This window comes from Micrasema longulum, unplaced genomic scaffold (assembly GCF_059751315.1).
Source record: "Micrasema longulum isolate JH-2025_06_02 unplaced genomic scaffold, ASM5975131v1 h1tg000129l, whole genome shotgun sequence".
Taxonomy (NCBI): domain Eukaryota; kingdom Metazoa; phylum Arthropoda; class Insecta; order Trichoptera; family Brachycentridae; genus Micrasema; species Micrasema longulum.
The window spans coordinates 71,914-93,439 of NW_028277335.1; the positions used below are offsets into that span (position 1 = coordinate 71,914).

A 21,526-nucleotide genomic window follows, 5' to 3' on the forward strand; every position below is an offset into this window, starting at 1 on the left:
GAAAGCACCTTTCGTTCTTTCGTTAAAACGAAACGAATACATTACCGTAAATGATCCACCCTCAAAATGCGCTATCAAAAATTCCCAGTTCGTTCCGAGCAAGTGATAAATCGGCATCCGAGACATTTAAAAATTCCATCATATAAAGCTTTCTCAAACAGGGGACCTTGCGACGTTGCGGAGACCTTCTTAAGACGTTCTGTAGACATTCTGAAGACGTTCTTAAGAAGTTCTGAAAACGTTCGGAGGACATTCTGCTGGCACAGAACCCCCCGCTCTTACAGCACCGAGACCCTCAAAAGGGCCTGAGAGTATTTCATAATAATGCTCGCGTTTGGCCTCAATTATAAACCCCCCTTGTCATAGCTTCTCTGTTTCTATTGTGCCATTTGCATGTCAGGATCCGAACGTAGGTCCTCCTGAAGGAAGCGTTACAGAGGGCGTAGCACATTGGGTTGATCGTAGAGTTGATGTAACACAGGGCGTAAAAAAAGTCCCACAATTCTTCTGGGATGCATCCCGTACAGGCTGTCAACGGCTTGAGCAGAACTAAGATGTTGTAAGGAGTCCACGTGATAATGAACGAAAGCAAAATGGCGGAAAGAGTTTTAGCGGCTTTGGTTTCTTGTTTCTTCTCTTGCGTTTTCTTCTTCTTTTTGGCTTGCTGTTTCGTGTGGGTGACTAGAAGCGTCGGTTTCCCGGCGAGCTGCTTCGGTATTATCTTCGCGTTGAGGGGTATTCTCACGTCTGGGATGTGTGAGGCCCGTCTGTTGAGATTGTTGTGATTGAGTCCTCCGGATGGGTTGAGAGAGATGTTGAACTCGCTGTCTCCTCTATGGGGAGGCTGCGGAGTGCGGACCTGCCTGCTGTTGGGACTGGGGCTCGGGACGTCTTCGGGGATCATCTTTATGCTGGGCGCGCGCTCCGGGCCGGCGCTCGCCGAACTGTCCGGGGGCAGCCTGATGAGGATGGTATAGATGGAATCCGTAGACATGGACCTAGTCGCCGGAAGGCTCCGGCAGTCTCGGGGAGCCGAGGCGGGTGCTGTGGTGGGCGCGGGGCGTAGGGGCGACGCGCCTCCCTCACTGATACCCCCTACACCCGTCTGTCCGCCCCGTGACGCGTAAGGGTCGCGTATCACGTTGAGCGACGTACACCTGAAACGATTTAATTATCGTTTTATCAAAAGGTCAGCACAAACGAAAGATACATATTACAAGGTAAAAAAATACACCTTTGTAGCGAAATTAAGGAGTGTTAGAAAATAATAATGAAAAAAAATAATTTTCAATTTAAATAATTTTAGCAAAAAAGAAATAGTGTTGTCGCAATACTCATGAACAACTCAGGGCCCGTATTACAGTGGAACGTTAACATTTATCTTTAATTTTATCTACAAAGAGCAATTTAGTTTTTTGTATGAAAAATATAATATGCGTGCATTATTTTTCTTTCAATTACAGGTTACCGACGAAGATATTTTTAATTTTCATACAAATATACATATTTTCATCCATAAATATTGATCTTACTTTGTAGACGGTCGAAGATAACTCTTCTTTTTATTTTTTGAAAAAAATTTTTGACATCATTATTCCATGTCCGCTACCTAGTTGGAGCATATGGTATCCACAAAGAACCTCCATGCGTCTCTATTGGCTGCCAATTCTTTTACGTCCTCCCAATTATGACTTGTAAAGTAGGCAAGCGTGGTTAAGGCCTCTCAGGAGGCATCCGCAGTATATGGCCTAACCAACCGTGTCGCCTCCGCCTGACGACAGTTGTCACCGAAATTTGCTACGTCCGTTCTCTTATTACGTTTTTCCTTACAAAGTCAAACCACAGCACACCCAAGATTCTTCTGAGACTCCTATTCTCAAAACTTTTGGTATACTATTTATTTATTCATATTTTTTGTCAAAATATAATTAATAATAAAAATAATGTGACCTCACTGGGGTTACCCGTGCCGAGGACACTTAACAATATACTCTTCCTTAAATATTTTTACATTTGAGAATAAAGAAAGAAGACCAACTAAAAATTATTATTTACAAACGACGCCGACGTAACTTCGTGATATATTATATTGTGTAGCTATACTATCTATTAATTTACACATACTTTTTATTAAAGTTTATTAAATAGTACAATGAATTCAGTTAGTGTTAGGTACTACGATTGAAATGTCAACTGGCCGATTTGTTCTAGAAATGAATAATGCCAAAAACGGCCGCGTCGAGCGCCACATGTGTTGCGAGTCATATGTCAAAAGTATCATCTCAAAGAAAAATAGTCCTTAAGAAACAATGTTTGAAATACTGATTTCCAAATCAAGAATCTTCAAAGAATTTGTGTAATCTGCAAGTTTACTCTAGGGGGAAAATCCCACCACTGGGTTTATTGTGTTTAAAATATAGTACACTTATTTGTATGAAGAAATAAGCTGGAGTAATCGGCTAGTTCTTTGGCTCATCGCTGGCGTTGGGCGCGCTTTATTAATATTTTTATTTATATTTGGAGAAAAATACAAATAGTGGCAATGATTTTTAAGAAATATTTTTTTTTTGTTTTTCTGTGAATAATGTCACCGTAAAATATTATTATGGATAGTCAAAAATAATGGTGAGCTGCCCATAATCGCTTCTTTACACGATTCGCCCCTGGTATACTCTATTCAGTTATTCTTATTTTTTACCTATATTTGAATTGCTTCCCTAATCAAAAACTTCACCGAAAGCCCCTGCTGATAGGATATGTTACGGAAAATGACAGCTTTCAAAAAGAGCTGGGAGTGCGAGTAGGAATAGCAGGTGCCGTATTTTACTATATGAAGGCTGTCTGGAGATCGGATACCTACTCAGTGAAAACCGAATGCCGCCTATATGTGATTAAAAAACTTCAAGTCGTTCTTTTTCCGCTCCTATTAGTTCATACTTGCATGAACATCAAAATTTTACGTGAAGGTAAAATGATCAGATACTAATATAATATTTATTTCCAAGTGTTTTCTTTACAAACTATTTCTTTTGTGCTCCATCTTTATTCAATTCTAACACACTGTTTTTCTCGTTTAATTGTAATGTCTACGTCAGGAGTCACTCCCCTGCACGTCACAATGTCAGGGGTGTTGTGTAACGAGAGGGGATGAAATGTTTATCCACCCTTACATTATTATCACAGGAAACCTGACAAATCGGAAAGGTTTTCTAAGAAAAATGTCTGTATCACAAGTAATATGAGAATTGTGTTTGTGCCTGAAATCTCAACCTGAGAACCAGGAATGTACGAAGCTGTACTGTGAGGTGAAGTACAATTAATGTAAAAAATTACCGATGGGGTTGTAAATGTTTGTTATTATCATGTCTCTATCCTTAACATTTGGTGCATAATGCACTGCGTTGGTACATCAAATACAGCCAGTGATCAAGTATATGAATAATATGTTACTTTTATTTTATTTATTTATATATACGCCGAATGGGCATTTTTATGGACACATTTATACAAAATTATTATTATTAATTATTATAAAAAAAGTAGAAAGACACAGTGGTATATAGTAGACTTGGTGGGAGTGGAAGCGGGAGAGAGGTGATTATAATTGAATTTGATTCAGTGATCGTTTGAAAGAAGACAACTTGTTATCAAAGAAATCAAGACTGGTATGTTTGTTGGCAGACCTAAGAATTCTGGGCATAGGGGAATGAAAACCATAGTTAGTTCTATAGTTACGGTATGAAAGAGTAAGTTTTGTCTGAGGTTTCTAGTTGGGATATTTCATTTTATTGCGCTCAGTAGTTCAGGCGCATCAAAGAGTGAGTTGAGAATTTTAAACAGGACTATTAGGTCGGATTTATTTCGACGGTCTCAAAGAGAAGATATACATTAAAATAAGGTGATCACGTGATAAGTCTTATGCTTCATGTTCCAGTCAAAGAAAATAAAACATTTATTTTATTGTGTACACGGACTAAGCCAGTTACAACAGTTATATAAAGAAACACACGTACAAGAAACTAAAAAAAAGTGCATTAAACTATGTAGCAAAGATAAAGTAGAATCGGGTTGTGGTCCCGTGGCTAGTGTTGCGGACTCACGGATCAGAGGTCCGAGGTTTAAACCCCACTCTACTCCAACTTGATTCTCATTTTTTAATAGTGAGTTATGTACAATTCGTTGAAAATGGCCACCAAAATTGAAGTATTTGGGTAAATTATAAAAACGTTAATATTTCTTTTAATAAAATAATTTTAAAAAGAAGGGTATTAAATAATGGTATACAGTATATATGTACAAGATAAACACATAAGACTTCAAGCTAAACCATGCCAATCCATATTCATTCCACTCTGTTTTAGTGGCGAAGAGATCTACGAAAAGCCAAAAGAAACTTTTTTGTACAATTTAATGCACTAAATTTTACTGCGCGCAACAAAACATTTTTTGTATCCAATTTCCCGTAGGGCTGAAGTTCCTCATTGACTTATTACATTTTGGACATTGGGATATAAAAACATAAGTTGCTCTTAGGAGATTTGTTAATTTATTTTTTTTTAATTTTGTTTATTCAGAAAAACAACAGCAATACAAAAAAATATACACAACATTATAAAAAAAACATAAAATAAAGCCAAATCAGTTTTCCACATAAATACAATTATAAAAATCCAGTTCAGTTAGATATAATTCATAGAAGTGCATGTGTGCGAGTTTTTTTTGTGTGAGGGTGCGCGTGTAAAAAAGTGGAGTGTGGTTTTGGTAGGTATGTGAATATGTGTGTGATTGTATATGGGTGTGATTGTAAATGGGTGTGATTGTATATGGGTGTGAGGGTAGGTTTAGGGACAGGGTGAATGTGTGTTTGATATGAGTGAATAGAAACATCTTAAATTTATAAAGTAAAAATATTTATTTTTTATAAAGAAACATAATTTTTTTAAGTGAGTAGTGAGTGAGTTTACATAAGTGAGTTTACTGCAGTTAAATATGTCTATGTTATTGAAAAATAAATTATAATTACGTTCTGTGCATAGTTGGTGCGAACTGTAGGTACATGGAAAAGAGATAGATTCGTGTGACGGGTGCGGTAGCCAGGTACATTAAGGGCCAACTCAGAAACCAGAACAGGACTATCAAGACGTCCATTAAGAATATCATGTAAAATCCCCATATCTAATACCAAACGACGATCCTCAAGACTAAGTATATTATGTTTATGACAAGAAGTTTTCCAGTTGAGGTCCGTAAATCTGGATCTCCAATTGAGATGTCTCAAAAATGTTTTCTGAATATTTTCAAGCCTTATCTTGTGTATGGAATACTGAGGAGACCACACAGAGGAGGCATATTCAAGGAGACTGCGAACGTAAGCGAAATAAATCAATTTGATACTACCAATATCATTAAAAACTTGGCAAGTGCGGATAACAAAACCTAAGTTTCTGTGTGCCCGGTTCACTATATTTTCGATGTGGTTTTCATACGTAAGTTTTTTATTTAGAATCACACCAAGATCACGAACACTTTAAACTCGTTGTATGGTTTTTAAATAACAGATTTTGACTTCTGGTGACATTTGGGAACATGAAAAGAAAAAGGTTTTTTTTTAAACATTCTAATTTAGAGGCTTTTTAGCAGGCAGAAAATAGGATATTGAAGGAAGTTTTGGAAAATACACCACCCAGACCAATCGAAAAAAAATCTTTCTTGCAACTGGCGGCAATAGAACCCGCGACGCCAGTTGCCCAGTTAACTGTCTCTAATCAACTGCACCGCGGCGTCGCTAGTGCAAACCCCCCTTTCAAATTAATATTTCATGTCCATCATTCCAAGAAATGAACCCTGGACCTTAAGTATATCTACTAAATTTCCTTTTTCAGAATTCTTACCTGAGACCAACCATCGAGTCAAAAACGTTCGTCCAGGAATCTGGTTCTATTTCACAAGCAGAATTGTATTTTCCATCCGTCCGGACACGGAGAAAAATATTTATTATATCTAGTGTAAACTGCTTTTCGAAGGGTGGTTTGAACTCCTAAAACCCTCGCTTTTATATTTTATTATTTTATTTAGTCTTTACCTGGAAACGGAGCTCTGGAGCGGAGTTTCTATGGAGACAGGAGTAGCGTATCCCATGTCGGACTGCTCCTCCAGATCCTCGTCATAGTCATCCCTCCCGGAGTGCCACCATGCTACGCACCAGGCGCGGACACCTGCCCAGCCCTTCAGTTTCTGTAGACAGAAAAATAATGGATTAAAATATCGTCCAGAAACCAGCCAGGGAGCTAGTCAGAATCGTGCAATTTCATTTTATTGAAGGATTTGTACAAAAAAGCCCTTACGGATTATTATGACATTGTACAATTGAAAGTAGTTTTGCAGAAAGGAGCTCACAATATTTAAAAAAAATGACATATTGATGTTTTCGGATGCCGTAAAGTATTTATGTGTTCTGTTTAAAACAGCCAGGCCGCTTTCATACAAAAACCGTAATAACCACCTTCTGAAAACAGTGTTGATCACAAAAATTGCATTTCTCAATTTGCAGAAAACACCCACAGCGCTAGAAAAATCTTTCGATATAGATGCTGACGGTAAGATTAATGCCTCCAAAATCTAGTTCTCTCAAATAAATAAAGATGGATAAATACATGGGTATTTAAATGTCATAAATTTACTAATCTAAATGTCATAAATTTACTAATGAAAAAACATGTTTTTAATACAGAATGTCACCTCATACATTCAAAGATCTGGCGGTTTTCTGCAAAATTCATATTTTAGGTTGTGTGGTTAGCCGGACTTTAAAAATCACCAAAATTCCTTTAACATATAATTAAATTATTTTTCAAATTATCATTACAAATTAATTAAGTGGTTCTTTAAAATCAAGTACGTATTTATATAAAAAAATTCAAAATACATTTTGATATTTATAAATAAAACTCATTTTATGTTCAAAATACACTGACTTTTTTATATCTTTTGTATGCTGACATATATACATGTATAAATTATATTTTTCTTGTTATTTTTATTTTTATACCCATGTTTTAATGTTGTTTTTTTATGTTTGTATATCTAACTGAACTCATTGCATTCTTATATTTTATATTGTAAAAGGAACTTGTGCCACATAATAAATACATAAAATAACGTATTTTTAATATTTGAAGCACTACCTTTGTGGAACATTATAATCCAATATATTACAATGAAATAACTTTATTTTTGCATATACCACTTTTTTTATAATTTAATAACCAGAAAGGCTGGACACAACAATTTAAATATTCATTATAATCAAATAAATTTAAGTAATAGTCGTATTTTGAATATGTTCCCTCTCCCTAAATTCACACATAAACCCCCAGTTTCTACCCCCTCTCTTCTCCCTTAGCCACACCCACCCTCACTTTGTAAATTTTATATCATGTTTGTTTGTAATTTACCCTGAAGAAGGCATCATATTTGGCCGAAACTAGTTGGTTATTGATTTAAAAATTAATTGATACAAAACAACAAAGTTATTTAATTTTAATATATTGGATTAAATAATGTGTTAAATTCATAATGACACAACATGCATCAGAGATTTACTAGGGCTGGCTGTTTTCTGAAAAATGCACATCTTGGGTTGTGTGGTCAGCCAGACTTTAAAAATCGTCCAAACTGGTCGATCTGACATTCTAATTGTTGTGTAGATTTGATTATTCACTTTTCTCACAAAAGCGCTATTATCTCATTTTCACATTTATATAGCTGGCTGCTTTCTGCATAACTACGTTTAATTGCAGACAGTTTTTTCAAAACTCGACATTCGCTTGAAACGAATTTTTTTTCAGGAGAGGGCTTTTAGTGATTCAAATCAAATCGCGTGAACAATCCATGTTTAAAAAAATTACACCTTACAACTAACCCTGAAGGTAATCTAATTTATATGTATTTCAAATACAGTATATAATATCATTTTATATTTCATTGGCTCTCAATATAAATTATTGAAATAAGGGATGGAAATTAGTAATTAATACATACGATAAAATATCATGTTTCGAAAAAACGGTAAGACTTTGATTTTTTTAAAGCCTTTTTTAGCATGTTTTTTTAAAAGTAATTAATGTGTCTCGATACTTATCAATTTGTTGTACGTACATGTTTTTAAGATCTATTTCACAGTAATTTCTTTGACATATCAAAGTCTGATTAGCTCCGAGGGGAAAAGCTGAATTTTTCTAATATTTTATTTCGTCGAGTAAAGCGTTGTATAGTAGTTAGTAGCTTAGGTACTTAAATGCCTGATTTAAGAATATTGTTTGCCGTTGCCTAGTTTTTTTAAACTTTTACTAGTATTTTTTTTTTAAATTCAGAATGAGATTTGGAAATTTACCATACTTTTTAAAAATACAAATACAATTATATTAATTAACTAAAATATTTACAGAAATGTTTCGAAGTAGATAGATATAAACAACATTTTTTAATCATCAAACCTCTAACCAAGCTCTATCCTATTCAATATACATACAAGGTTTAAATTATTATTTGTTATACTTCACACCCACACACACGTTCTCTCACCTTTACAACACCAGGGCTGGTATTCTGAACGGAAGTGCCCGCGAAGAGATTGCTCTGTTGGCGTGGATTTGATACGTAAATACGCGTTAAAAGTGCTATTTCTACGTAGGCTTTTTTATTTTTTTTTATTTATAAATCATAAAACACAAAGTATTTTACAAGTATAATTACGTTGAATTACATTCCAGGAATTACAACAACTCAATTCGGGACATAAATAATTTTACCATTTAAAAAATAACACATATTGAGAACAACAAAGCAACTTTATAAGTAAATATAATATATTAATAAATTTAACTTTGTTTTTTTTTAAACGTATTTTTGTTTATTTCTTTATATTTAAATTATATATTTGTGGATTTATTGCCAAATTCCAACTTATTCCAACCAACTGATAATAAAAAGGTGTTATTAAGATTATTTAAGCTTTCACATTGATCCAAAAAACGTATTATTTATAAAATCTTATTGTAGCATTATTTTTCTTTTTTTATTATAACCTAGCTAAATAATAGTGACTTTATGTTTATGTTATTATTCTCAATTTTAATTTTCTATATTTATATTTAGAACATAAGAATTTCTCACTTCAATTTGTTATCTTTTATTTGTAATCTTATATTTGTATGTTTCTTTTTTACTTTTTTGCAGTTTTAAAAAAACATTTTTTTTACTCATTTGTTTAGTTTTAATTATTTAGTTGAATTATATAGTTATATTTCATATTATATATGACATAATGAATTGTTCACTGCTGCGATTTATTCTGTCAAACTTTTTATTGTAAAAGGTTCTTTGAACCGTTGATATATAAATAAATAAATAAAGCACAACAATGTATACGCCTAAAACCTTTTCTTACACAAGCAGAATAAATATATTAAAAAAACGCTTTTCAGAATAAAAAAAGTAGTGAATCTACTAAGGGAAATAAGGTCATTAACATCACATGCCATGCAGATGATGCTGCCATAGTGATGATGGGAACATATCCATCTCAGTTAGTAAACATCTCTTTGCCTAAGAAATGTCGTATAGTACAATGAACACATGATTATTGGAAACATAATTCGGATACACAAAACTTTTGCGTTCAGAATACCACCCCAGGTTTACTAGTGTGACAATACTAAGGCTAGCTGCTTCTAAACATTGTAATAAATATGGCAAAAGGGCACTGCGATACAGTATACCTCTAATATAGTGTTGATGTTACCAAAAAAAAAAAGAAAAATAGTGATTTAAATACAGAAGTGAGACGTATGCTTAAATTATGGCTAATGGAAAAAAGGTTTTGTATTAATGATACTTTAAATTTGTAATAATATAACAAGATATAAAATATGATATAATATGTTATGCTTTCCAAATAACAACAACAACAACAACAACAAACCATCACGCCGTTTCCCCGTAGGGGTAGGCAGAGAGGATAGAACGCCATAACACTCTATCTTGGCATACAGACCTCGCTTCCTCTACATTCATACATCTTCTCATGCACGAACGTCGATTATTCCTATTTTTGACATGTCCATCGTCAAGTATTTGATGGACTTGATCGTGCCATGTCTTTCTCGGTCTTCCTCGTTTTCTGCATCCATCAACATTTGCATCGTAGATCCTTTTAGCCGTTCTTTCGCTGTCCATTCGCTCTACATGTCCAAACCAACGCAGCACCCCTTTCTTGATTCTGTCAATAAAGCATGTCTCAGCCTTACACACTTCACGGATCTCGACATTTGTGCACCTATCATACATCGTTTTACCACACATTCGCCTGAGGGATCGCATTTCGACAGCATTTAACCTACTTTCATCATTATTTTTCCAATTCCATACTTCGCTCCCATACATTAGAGTTGGAACTAGAACTCCGTTGTCAACTGCTAGTTTAGCCTCCTGCGATAAACATTTGTTTGCCAAAGTAGATTTTAGTGCACCGTTCACCCTGTTCCCGGCTCTCACCCTCTTTTCAATATCTTTCTCGGCCTTTCCGTCCCTGGTAAACATACTTCCCAGGTACACAAATTCTTCTACCTGATTCAGAATATCTCCGTTCACGCTGATCTCACATTTAGTTATATTTTCATCCCTTTCAAAAACCATCACTTTCGATTTATCAACATTCATAAGCAAATCGCTTTTCTTGCATGCATCGTAGACTTTCCAAATAAAATTATTATTAATGTAGATTAAGTATGGAAAAACCGAACCAATATTACATTTATCTGTAAAGAAAACTTCATTTTATCTACTAAGTGAAATTAAGTTTTCTGTATAAAAAGCAGAATATACATACATTTATTTCTTTCAAACATGTTCAATTATAGGATACCGATGAAGATACTTTAATTGTTCGTGCAAATATCTCATTTTCGTACACTACTATAGATTTTTCTGGACAGTCGAAGATAACTCTGTTAACTTCCCATTGTAATCGAGCCCTGCTGACGAGTTGAATGCTTTAAAGCGTCAAAGGACTTTAATTTTAAGATTATTTTGTAATTTTTTTAGAAAAAAAAAACTACGAATTAAAAATGTGCGTAGAAAATGCTCGACTCATTCCATTTGTACCTGCTTTATGCAAATACTCATAATGATATTACATTTATTTTGTTAATAAATTCTAAGAGTCGGTCGCGTCGGCGTCGGACGGTGTCATTACGACGCAAAATAGCGCCGCCAGCGCGATCTAGCGGGAAGAGAATAAATTAAATTTGTAGTGGAAAAAGCTACCAACAGATGGTGCTATATTTAAAAGTTTTCCCAACTTCAGGCGGCCGAGTAGGAGTTCTGAAAGTAATTTATTAGATTAAAAATTTGTAGGTAAATCCAGAATTAAACTAAATGAGACGATTATAAAAGTACTTATCAAAGTACCTACTCCTGTCAATTATTTATTTATTTTACAAAAATAACTTTAAGGGTTTACGTAAAGGTAATGTAGAGAAGAATAACATAACGAATAAGAAGATATTGAATAGAAAAGAGATAGCTGCTAAATATGTAATATGTATTCATATTTGAACGTAGTTATGCAGAAAGCAGCTGGCTGCTGCTGGACTGGTCCACAATTTTGGAAAAATTAGATATTGACGTTTTTGGGTGCAGTAAGGTCGATTCTATGTTCTGCTAAAACAGCCTGACCGCTTTCATACAAAAAACTGTATTAATCACCTTCGGAAAAAGATGTCGATCACAAAAACGGCATTTGTCAATTCGCAGAAAACACCCACAAAACTAGAAAAATCTTATGGTACTTTAAAAATCTTTTAAACTGGTCGAATACCTACATAATAAGATTCTTGTTTGTAATATTTAAAAAAACTTATGTATTTATTGCTTATCATTTGTTAGTGTCAAAAACATTCTAACTATTGTGTAGATTTATTTTATAATTCACTCTTTTCACAAAATGGCTATTATCTCAGTTTTACTTTTCTATGGCTGGCTGTTTTCTGTATAACTACGTTCATTTCATCTTATCATTTATGCAAAATACATCACATATTAAATTACATTACGTTACATATTTTACTTCTACAAAACATTCTCAATCAGCAAAAGTGCTGGTATGAGGGGATAATATTATAATACTCGTATATTATGAAACCAAAAATTAAGAATAGTCCAGAAACCGCATACGCGCATCAAACAGAAGGCGACTTAACTACTCTTAAATGAGTAGTTTTACGTTTTGACCCATTAGTTTATTTGTCGACGTCGCTCAGAACGCAACTCAAGATTTGAATTCAAATATGCCGTGTTGTGTCGTGTCAAAGTGTAAATATACTTCTTGGATTGTAAAGAAACAGGATGGGATCACATTTCATGTGTAAGTAGCAAATGCACGTGTAAGTAGCAAATGCATCACTTATAAATTGAATTATTTTTCCATCCGTCATATTATAAAAGAAAATAAAATGGACATTTTGTTTGTGTTGTCAGGGTAGTCATTTTTTTACCCTAAAATAAATTTTGTTTTATATTTTAAGTTCAAAGTTCTTTAATTAAACTACTCTTATTAAATGACCCTTTACTTATCTACTCTGTTGTTTCATTGAATGTTTCCGAGTGCACAATAAAATGTTAGAAAAATCAACAATTTGTTTTTTTAACCTTACATTTGTGTTATGGTTATATTTGTGGCATCACTATAGACGTCACACGTGACGTCGCGCGCCAGGTCCGAGCGACAGACACCGAGAGAAGCGTTTTGGCTGTGTTCGGTGACAAACGTTCTTTAGACAAAAACTTGATTTAATTTTAATTGTTACGATTTCATACTTTTTCTTAACTGCTTTATTTTAAGTTTCACAAATTAGATTCCTTGAGTTATTTTTAAGTATTTCCAGTTTCTTTTATATTAAGTTTAGTTAAGTTTATATATTGTATCTTTTGTATTAATAAAAGATAGTAAAACTGTAAGTACAATCTTTTACTCTATCTATGCATTACACATACCATGTTAGTCTGAAGATTTATCCAAAACGAGCGTGAAGTAAAAAACGTTCTCACGCGACGATTTTTACGAAACGATATCAACGCGGATGAAGCAATTTATGCGCAATTTAAGCAATTTATGTGGAACTTACTAGGCAGGCGACATAACCCGACGTTTAGTAGGTAACAGACAATACCATATATTCTTCGCGATCTGGCAATATTACGCGGTGACTTCAAGTATGCGCGCGGCGAAAGTGTGCCTAAGTGGGGGAATTATTGGACACAGTCCGATGTATTTAAATATGATTCTACGCGCTCCTTCTGGACTATTCTTAATGAGGAATTCCACTGTTTTCTAAATTATTTTTTTTAATAGCGTACTATTTAACTAAGCAAAAATATAAATATATATATATTTTTTTGTGCGTTATTTACAAAGATATGATTTTTTAAAGTTACATTTATCAAATACCGCGCCAAATGACTGTAATCATGAGTCACTTTTCAGTAGTGACGTCATGAAACGGTTGGCGTTCTTACTTTCACTGACCTGACAAGAATCTATGGAATATTGCTTTGATTACTTCATTTAGTTGATCGTAATTTGCTCATTTCTATGTTATGGTTGTTTTTTACGAACATTTCGATTTAGAGAAACCTAGAAAGTTTACATAATCTCTGGTTGAAATGTCAAATTATACAAATTATACTCTTTTTTTCTATGGTCAAAACGTTCCTTACAAGGTGCGGGGGCTTTAAAGCGGAAACCGGAAATAATACACGTAAACATAAGGAGTGACGTCTTTATTTACGATTTTTAAATGAATACTATTTTCAACATTTTTTATTTATTTTTGCGTGCGTTTTTGAGATTTTTCATCCTACTCCGAAATTTTTAAATATCGCGTGTACACGAATACATTTTTAAAATTTAATTCTGGGTTGGGCTAGAATTCCTCATTCTATGGTTATACATTATTATCTTATATACTTACTGTAAATTAACTTTTATTATTTATTTTTACTATTAATTTGTTTAAACTTTTTACAAGTTATTTACTATTTGCTTTTTAATCCTAAAGTTTTTCTTATCCGTTTTTTTTCACTTTTGATTTTGCATTGCAGCATGCTTTTTCAGTTTCTACATGTATATAAATAAATCAAATAAAAAACCTTTCGTATATTTTTTAAATTATTACTTACTATGTTTGTACGTATGCTCCTTAGGCGTATTGTAAAATTAAAAAAATATAAATAAAATAAATTTAAAAAAAGACGTATGAAAATTGGATAATTGTTTTCAGGCGTTGCCTAGTAGGAAAATTGGTTCAGCTGAATGAATCTCACCCACACGGTAAAGGCTTCAGCTATAAAAAATAAAAAATGAAGGACGCTATTTACTGATAAATAAAAATGCACGTATATTTCCAATGCAGTACCCTATGCACTACCAGGTGCGCATAAGGGTTTGATGGTAATGATGATGATGCTCTATCATTTTTTTACTCTCGTTTCTTTTGTGATATAAATCTTGAAAAATGAACTAAAACCCAGGAAGAATAGGTTCAATTGCAAAGTTTATCCCGTAAAAACACGAGGATTTTTGAAGATTTCGCCCTCGGGAAGACGAGTGGACTAGAGTAAAATGAGCATCATTAAAGGGAGAAAATAGAGGAGAGCGAAGAAAGTAAAGTTGAGAGAAGCACTACTCAGGTGCCATCTCGCGGCGAGAGAACAAAGCTGAAACCTTAAAAATTGCATTGTACTAAAAGTGTAGGGAGGTGTTCTGACTGGTCCATTCAACTGCATTGTTGGGGGATATTTAAAGATTAATATTTTAAAACTGTAAACCCACGTCTTTTTACGCTCCCAATTTTTTTACTACCCTAGACTATAAAAATATAAATGTTACAACAGAGATCAGAAGGTAAAATGAGAATGATGATTTTATTCAAAAGGTGGGTTATTTTTATTAGTAGAGAAATATCATACTCGTATTTTTCTTTACAATTTTAAATCAACAAAGGTCTATAAAATACTGTCGAGTAAAATATATTATTTAATTTGTAATTTTTAAATCCCGCAAAAACGGTTTATTGCATTGGCCGGGCCCCTGACACGTCACGTTTGGGTTAAATTTTCAATTTTATTTGTGACCGTTTAAACTTTAGGAGAACATAGTCACGAATCTTGACGTCACAATTGTCAAGGTCAAACATTTCGCGTTTTCGAGACATATTTTTCAACAATTTTATTTCAAAAATTATGTACGAAAACATTTTTCCATAATATCCATATTGATTTTAAAAATACATTTAATTTTTCTAAATCCATTTCACATGTTTTTATTGGTATTTGTAGCATGTGATACATTACAAAAACACCTGAAAATTACAAAAACAACAATTTTAAGTCTGGAAAACAAGATCATTACTGTTAACAATTAAAACCTCGAAATAGTAGATGAATACATATATCTTGGACATAAGATAAAACTGGGCAAGGAAAATCAAACGGCGGAACTGCCAGGAAGAATAGGAACGAGTTGGGCAGCTTTTAGAAAACTTTGACACATACTAGACAATAAAGATATTCCGATTTGTCTGAAAAGGAAAACAGATGAATCATGTATACTGCCAGTGACTACATACGCATTAGAGACCATAGCCCTTACAAAAAGAAATGTAGAATAGCTCAAATGCACACAGCGATCCATGGAAAAAGCCATACTTGGTATAAGCCTAAGAGACAGAATAAGAAATTAGGAACAGAACCAGAATAGCGGATATCATGGATCGCGTAGCAAGACTAAAGCGGCAATGGGCAGGACATGTTGCGAGACAAGACCCACAAGATGGACTCCTAAAATTTTAAGAAGAAAAGATGGTCCGACTACATAGCCGCTGTGGGGGGTAAAAATTGGCAGCAAGCAGCAATCGACCCAAAGAAAGAAAAAAAAAGAAGAATATGTAAGAGGCCTATATCCAGCAGTGGAGAACAGGAGGCTGAAGAAGAAGTATGAGATATTTCCCTTGGCTTTTTTTTCTTTACGCAGGTTGTCCTTTAATAAACATAGCATAAAAAAAACAGACTAAATAATTAAATAAAAAATACCACATGGGCGTAGCCTAAAAAAGTGTAAAAAAACCTAGGAAACATCGGGAGTCGAACCCAAGTCTCTTGCATGGTAGGACAACGCACTGACCACTACACCGTACACACAAATTTAAATTGTATGTTATTTATAATATCTGTAGGAAGAATCTATTGAATGTAAAAAATCGCGATGGCAAGCCCAGAGAATAAAACTTCTTTTCAAACATCAACCGTAAGATGGCGCTAGTATCGTTTGCATCGCGCTCGTGAAAACGCAGTTCCAGTTGATATGTAGCTCGGGAATTCCAGCTTAAAGCATACTTACCTGGCGTAGGGGATACCGTGATCAACAAGGCGGTTCCCCCAGGTCGAGGCTCTTCCATTGCACTTCGGTTGGGCTGACCCTTGCGATTATCCCTAATGCGGATAACTCGGGCGCGTAATTTTTGATAGTCGGGACTGCGTACGCGCTGCTCCCGCATTAATTATATCATCTTCGACAGCACATGTTGTAGTGGTGAGAGCACGGCTAATGGGTGACAGTAGATCATTCGCAATAGGTGTTGGTTAATACCACCCTCTGCCACATTAGTTACCTTTACATCAGAACTGAAAGACACGCTGCGATACTTCGGTCATTACATTAAGGATGAGACTTTTTAAAAAAAGTTTTGTTTTAACGTGGATGGAATGTTTGATGTACAAGATACAAGTACACTATTTTAGTTTACGGTGTAGTTGCTTAAGTTAAAGAAGACCCCTTTTTTTTATGCAAATAAAAAGTTGTAAGTCAATTCCAATTTTGTGGATAACCAAAAGTGATGACTCTAAATAGACATTGTGATTTTTACCTTCAAAGCCTGATAGAATTGAGAATTTATATAAAGCACAGTATGTCCAACAAACATGACCATGTATGACCCTTTCGCTCCGAACTCAAGTGGCTTCGTTTTTTCAGCGCATAATTTCAATCTCTCTCACTTCTTTATTTACAGCCCTTTTGCTCCAAAATATCTTGCTGAGAATTTCATTTACCTTTCTGATCATGGTTTTTCGCTTCGTAGTTTTCAGGAGAGAACACTTTCCATCCCTCGAAATAGCATATCATTTTTCAGCTATTACTTTTCCGTTTAAGGTGCTAGACTTAGGAATGAGCTACCTCTTTTAAAAAAATGCACATTCTAGCCACCTTCAAGACACGGCAGAAACATTCACATTCGTCGTCCTTTAATGTATAACATAATGTTCTTTTTGAAGTTAATATATGCAAACCTTATCTCCCATTTGAAAAACAGCTTATTTTTAATTAAGTGGGTTTTTTACGTTTACATTTTCGTTTTTTAGTAAAAAATTTTGATCAGCTTTTCTTTTGACCAGTCTGTTTTTTGATTGGCTGGAAGATATTGCTTTTTAACAATAAGTCCGCCAAAGTACTTATTCGTAGAACATGAAGTTTTAAATAAACAAATAAATATTTTATTATTTAAACTAACACCATTTAGTGTATACTAGTACAATCCGCTTTAACCTTAAGGTTGATCCACTGTGAACCCATTAAAAAAAATGTTTCTTATAAAATAGGCTATAAAATGGCAAACTGAAACCATTACTACAAAGACTATGAATGCTTCTTTCGGTGTTATCAAAGAGACCAGAATTTAGGAATAAACTTCAGCGCTACGGAGGTTTAAAAAAAAGTGATCCACTGTACCATGGGGCTTTCCTACTTTTGTGAGACCTTATTTTCGGCGTTGAATAATGTTAAAACAAATGAAAAAACCGACTTAACTGATAAAGTTTGTAATGCTTGCTTGTTTTTAAAATGTCAAAAATACCAACCGTCATTTAAAAAACTAGCAACTAAAAAAGTCACCTATGGAATTAGTTATTTGATTTAGCTTTTTAATAATAATTAATAAATAGTTAAAAAACAAAACCACCTCATTTATTCGGCCCGCAAAAATTATTTGTATTCCCTAGATGTTACACGGACGGCACCCGGTTAAGTCTGTTTTTTCAGTATTTTGACACCCCTAGCCAAAAAGGCTACCACTCACTGCACTGGTATAATCTGGTTGCTGGTGCTAGTTGAAATGGGGAGATTAGTGGTTTTAAACTAAGTTTTAAAAAAATATATATCATTTTATGTATCGTATTATAAGCGCTATGGTTTTTTTTAATTTTGTAATTTTGAAATGACTCCGCGTGTGACGTTATAAGTTCTCTCCGGTGAGTTCTGCTGATTTGCGAATTGGCTTTCCGTAAACCAGAATCAATCGCAACACTATTATCGGTTGATTCGGAAGAACTAATGACGTCGTTTTAAAGTAGTTCGTTTTATTAAAAATATTTTTATTAACTTTTTCATACATTTTCGAGAAACTTCGCCGAACAATTCAACGCTCTAATTTTTACAGCGCAGAAGAAACGTTTTTTTATATACAATTTCCATAGCACTGAACTTACTTATTCTAATATACGATAGCAGCCACCCAAATCAGCCAATGTAAATGTCTAGACGTCGATATTCCTTCTGAAAAATGTTTTCGCACAGTTTTAAATTAAATTTTGGTATTTTTAGTTACTCTTTGGATTACACTGGAAGCTAGTGTTTGCTTTCAATCGTGTTTTAAAAAAAAATTGTTTTAGACAAAATGTTTTCGAAAAATAAATAAAAATAACAGCGTTTTATGCTGTTGTGGTAGATTTCCGGATTCGAGGTAGCGATTTTTTAACGTTTATCGTGTTTTGACGTTGAGCCGGTAAAAATAATTTGTTTTTAGAATTGCGCGGGTTGTACTTTGGGGTCGGCCTCGCGCAGTAATAATCAGCGCGTTTGCCTACCATGCAAGCGGTTTCGGGTTCGATTCCCGACATGATTGATTTGAAATATTTATTTAAATCTAAAGAAATTTTTTGAACACGTGTAAAAACTGCATTAAATGATAATTAGTACGAATGTATTATTATTTCATGTTTTTTTCTCATGCACTCGGGTATTCAAAATTATGTAAACTCTTATAAATAAACAACTACAACAGTCTAAGTCGCTTACCAAGCACAAGAGTTAGTCTCTTTTTTTGGGAGTTAAAAGTGAAAATATTTTTTTGATGTATAAAAAGTAGATATGTATAGAATTTTTAAAAAACCATGTATGTTTTATGAAATTTAGTTTAAAAAAATTTAAAAAGGTGTTTTTACACTAAAAATATTTCGTAGTCCCTGGACTGGTACCTTCATGCAAAAATGGTCAAGATACGCTGCAATTGGTGGGCCAATCCAGTGCCCTATGCACCATTAGGTGCGGAAAGGTAGTGATGATGCTGATGTACTTTGAAATGTCAAAAAACTCACCGACTTGAACTCGTGACGTCACGGGCGCGGGCGGCACAATTTCGATGTTTCGGTGGGGATTTTCAAAATTACAAAACTTTAGAAAATCATGGAATGCGAGAAATTTAAATAAAATAAAAACTGGGCTCAGTTTGACAGTCAATTAACGAATAAATTAAAAATCACGGGGCTGCCTCATCCCCAGGTGAGAACTCGGGCAGTCCCGCGGCGAAGGCCAGCCCCCACCCTCGCCGATACTCCCCCAGCGCCGCGCTGTATTCTCACCTGCAGCAGCTAAATGCACAACAATAAGGTGCTAGAATGGAAGGTAAATATCCCGACAAGGGAAGAAAAATACTACAAAGGGAAAGCTCAGTAAATAGTGAAAAATGCACAACGGAACCGACGATTCTCTTCGAGTACGGCAGTTACTAATACAACTCTGTCTTTTAATAAATTTGATAAAAGGCCTTACTCATTAGATTTTCTTATACCAAGGTTTTACCAGGGAATAATTATGTATTTTTGTATTATTAAATTGAGTACCTACCCCTATTCGGCTTTTTATTTATTACTCCTATTTCTTATATTTCTTACTATAGTATTGAGTGAGTTTCTAGAAAACATATCTCAATTATCATTTCAATTATGTTTTTATACATGGTGTTTTTTTAACACTGTCACATCCGAAACCACGATGATCAGTATGAGCCAGAAGACATATTGGCACATTAAAATATTTTTTTAGAACAAATAAAATTTACAAAAATAAATATAGGGGAGAAAAGAGAAGGGGGGTGGGGTCTGATACACTGTCAAGCGCGTGGCCACGCTTCCCTCGCTTCTCCCCTGCAGAAGTCGGCAACCATTTGTTTATTTAAATATTTGATTTTTAAAAATTTTCTTCATTCGAAAAAAATACATATGGAATGACCTTGAACGTCCCATACTTATAATAAATCTCGACAACTACTCAATGGATCTAAACCTGGTTTTCGCAGACATGTAAGGTGTCCTAAAACAAAGCTATTCGTATTTGTAATATCTTTAAAAAAAAAATATTAGTACGTCTAATTCGTTTCTTACGGAAAATTACCGTAAAATACCGTAAATTACGGTATTTTACCGCGACTTTTGGTAAAATTACGTAATTTTGCATCCCTAAGTATCACGCGGATGGTTTGTTTATTTCGAAATTCTTGTAATAATGAACAGACAATAAATAAATAAAATAAACTTGTCGCTATATTTATATTTTGAAATGGTATAGAGCCATTTTATTTCAACTCTACTTCATTTTCTGTATTCTTGTACCGATAACCGTCAATATTTGCATAATTTATAAGACTTGAGAGTTTGTTTACTCAAGACTCAACGTTATAACATTATCTATTAATATATGTACATAATACTTTGTTAAGTTTTCTCTGACCTTATTCTGTCAAAGCCAAGGAAAGATTAACACAATGAAGATGCAACTAGAAAATAAACTAATTTTATCCCTTGGTAATCATTAAAGAATAAGATTTTTTTAGGAACCGAGATTTGTAAGTAAAGACAAAGTGACATGACGTAAATAAAAAAAATGGCTGATTTAAATAGCGCCATTTTCGTAAAAATTCACCTCAGGGGCGCTTTACAATTGTATACTTAAACATACATTCTAACTAAGCTAAAGTGACATATTATATTTTCTGATTTAAAATTAAGGGTATGATAACCTAAAGATGTGAAATTTTAGTTGGGATCTGAACTGACTGGAACTGTCGATGATTCGTAATATTTAAGAAAATTGGTTCCAGGCCGAGGGGCCGGCAACGGCAAAAGCACGATCTCCGAATCTAGTGTTTGGGGAGCGCCGGATTTCGACAAGTTTTCCTCTGCCTGAATCAAATGCTGACTTAATAGTAGATTTTCTTTGACATGTATTTTCCCTAATACAAAGGTCTGATAGGTATTTTGAAACCATTTCAAGAAGGGATTTGAATACTGTCCAGCAAAGCTTGTATTTTATTCTAACCAGTGCAAATCTAGAAGATGTTGTGAGATGTGAGGATATTTT

General features: G+C 34.1%; 1 protein-coding gene and 1 non-coding gene across 2 annotated transcripts in view; one reads left to right on the top strand and one right to left on the bottom strand.

The window, feature by feature from the left end:
- Window positions 1–340: 340 nt before the first annotated feature.
- The window catches only part of mAChR-A (muscarinic Acetylcholine Receptor, A-type), a 109,322-nt gene continuing 88,136 nt past the window's right edge, over window positions 341–21,526 (bottom strand). Inside the window, exons 3-4 of the mRNA XM_088241426.1 lie at window positions 6,083–6,234; window positions 341–1,157 (exon numbers count right to left, since the gene is read on the bottom strand). Coding sequence (XP_088097552.1) covers window positions 341–1,157; window positions 6,083–6,234 — 969 coding nt within the window. The remainder of the gene's footprint in view (window positions 1,158–6,082; window positions 6,235–21,526) is intronic.
- Window positions 16,449–16,611, top strand: LOC148284347 (U1 spliceosomal RNA). The gene has a single exon (XR_015825106.1). It is a non-coding gene; the product is annotated as a U1 spliceosomal RNA (small nuclear RNA).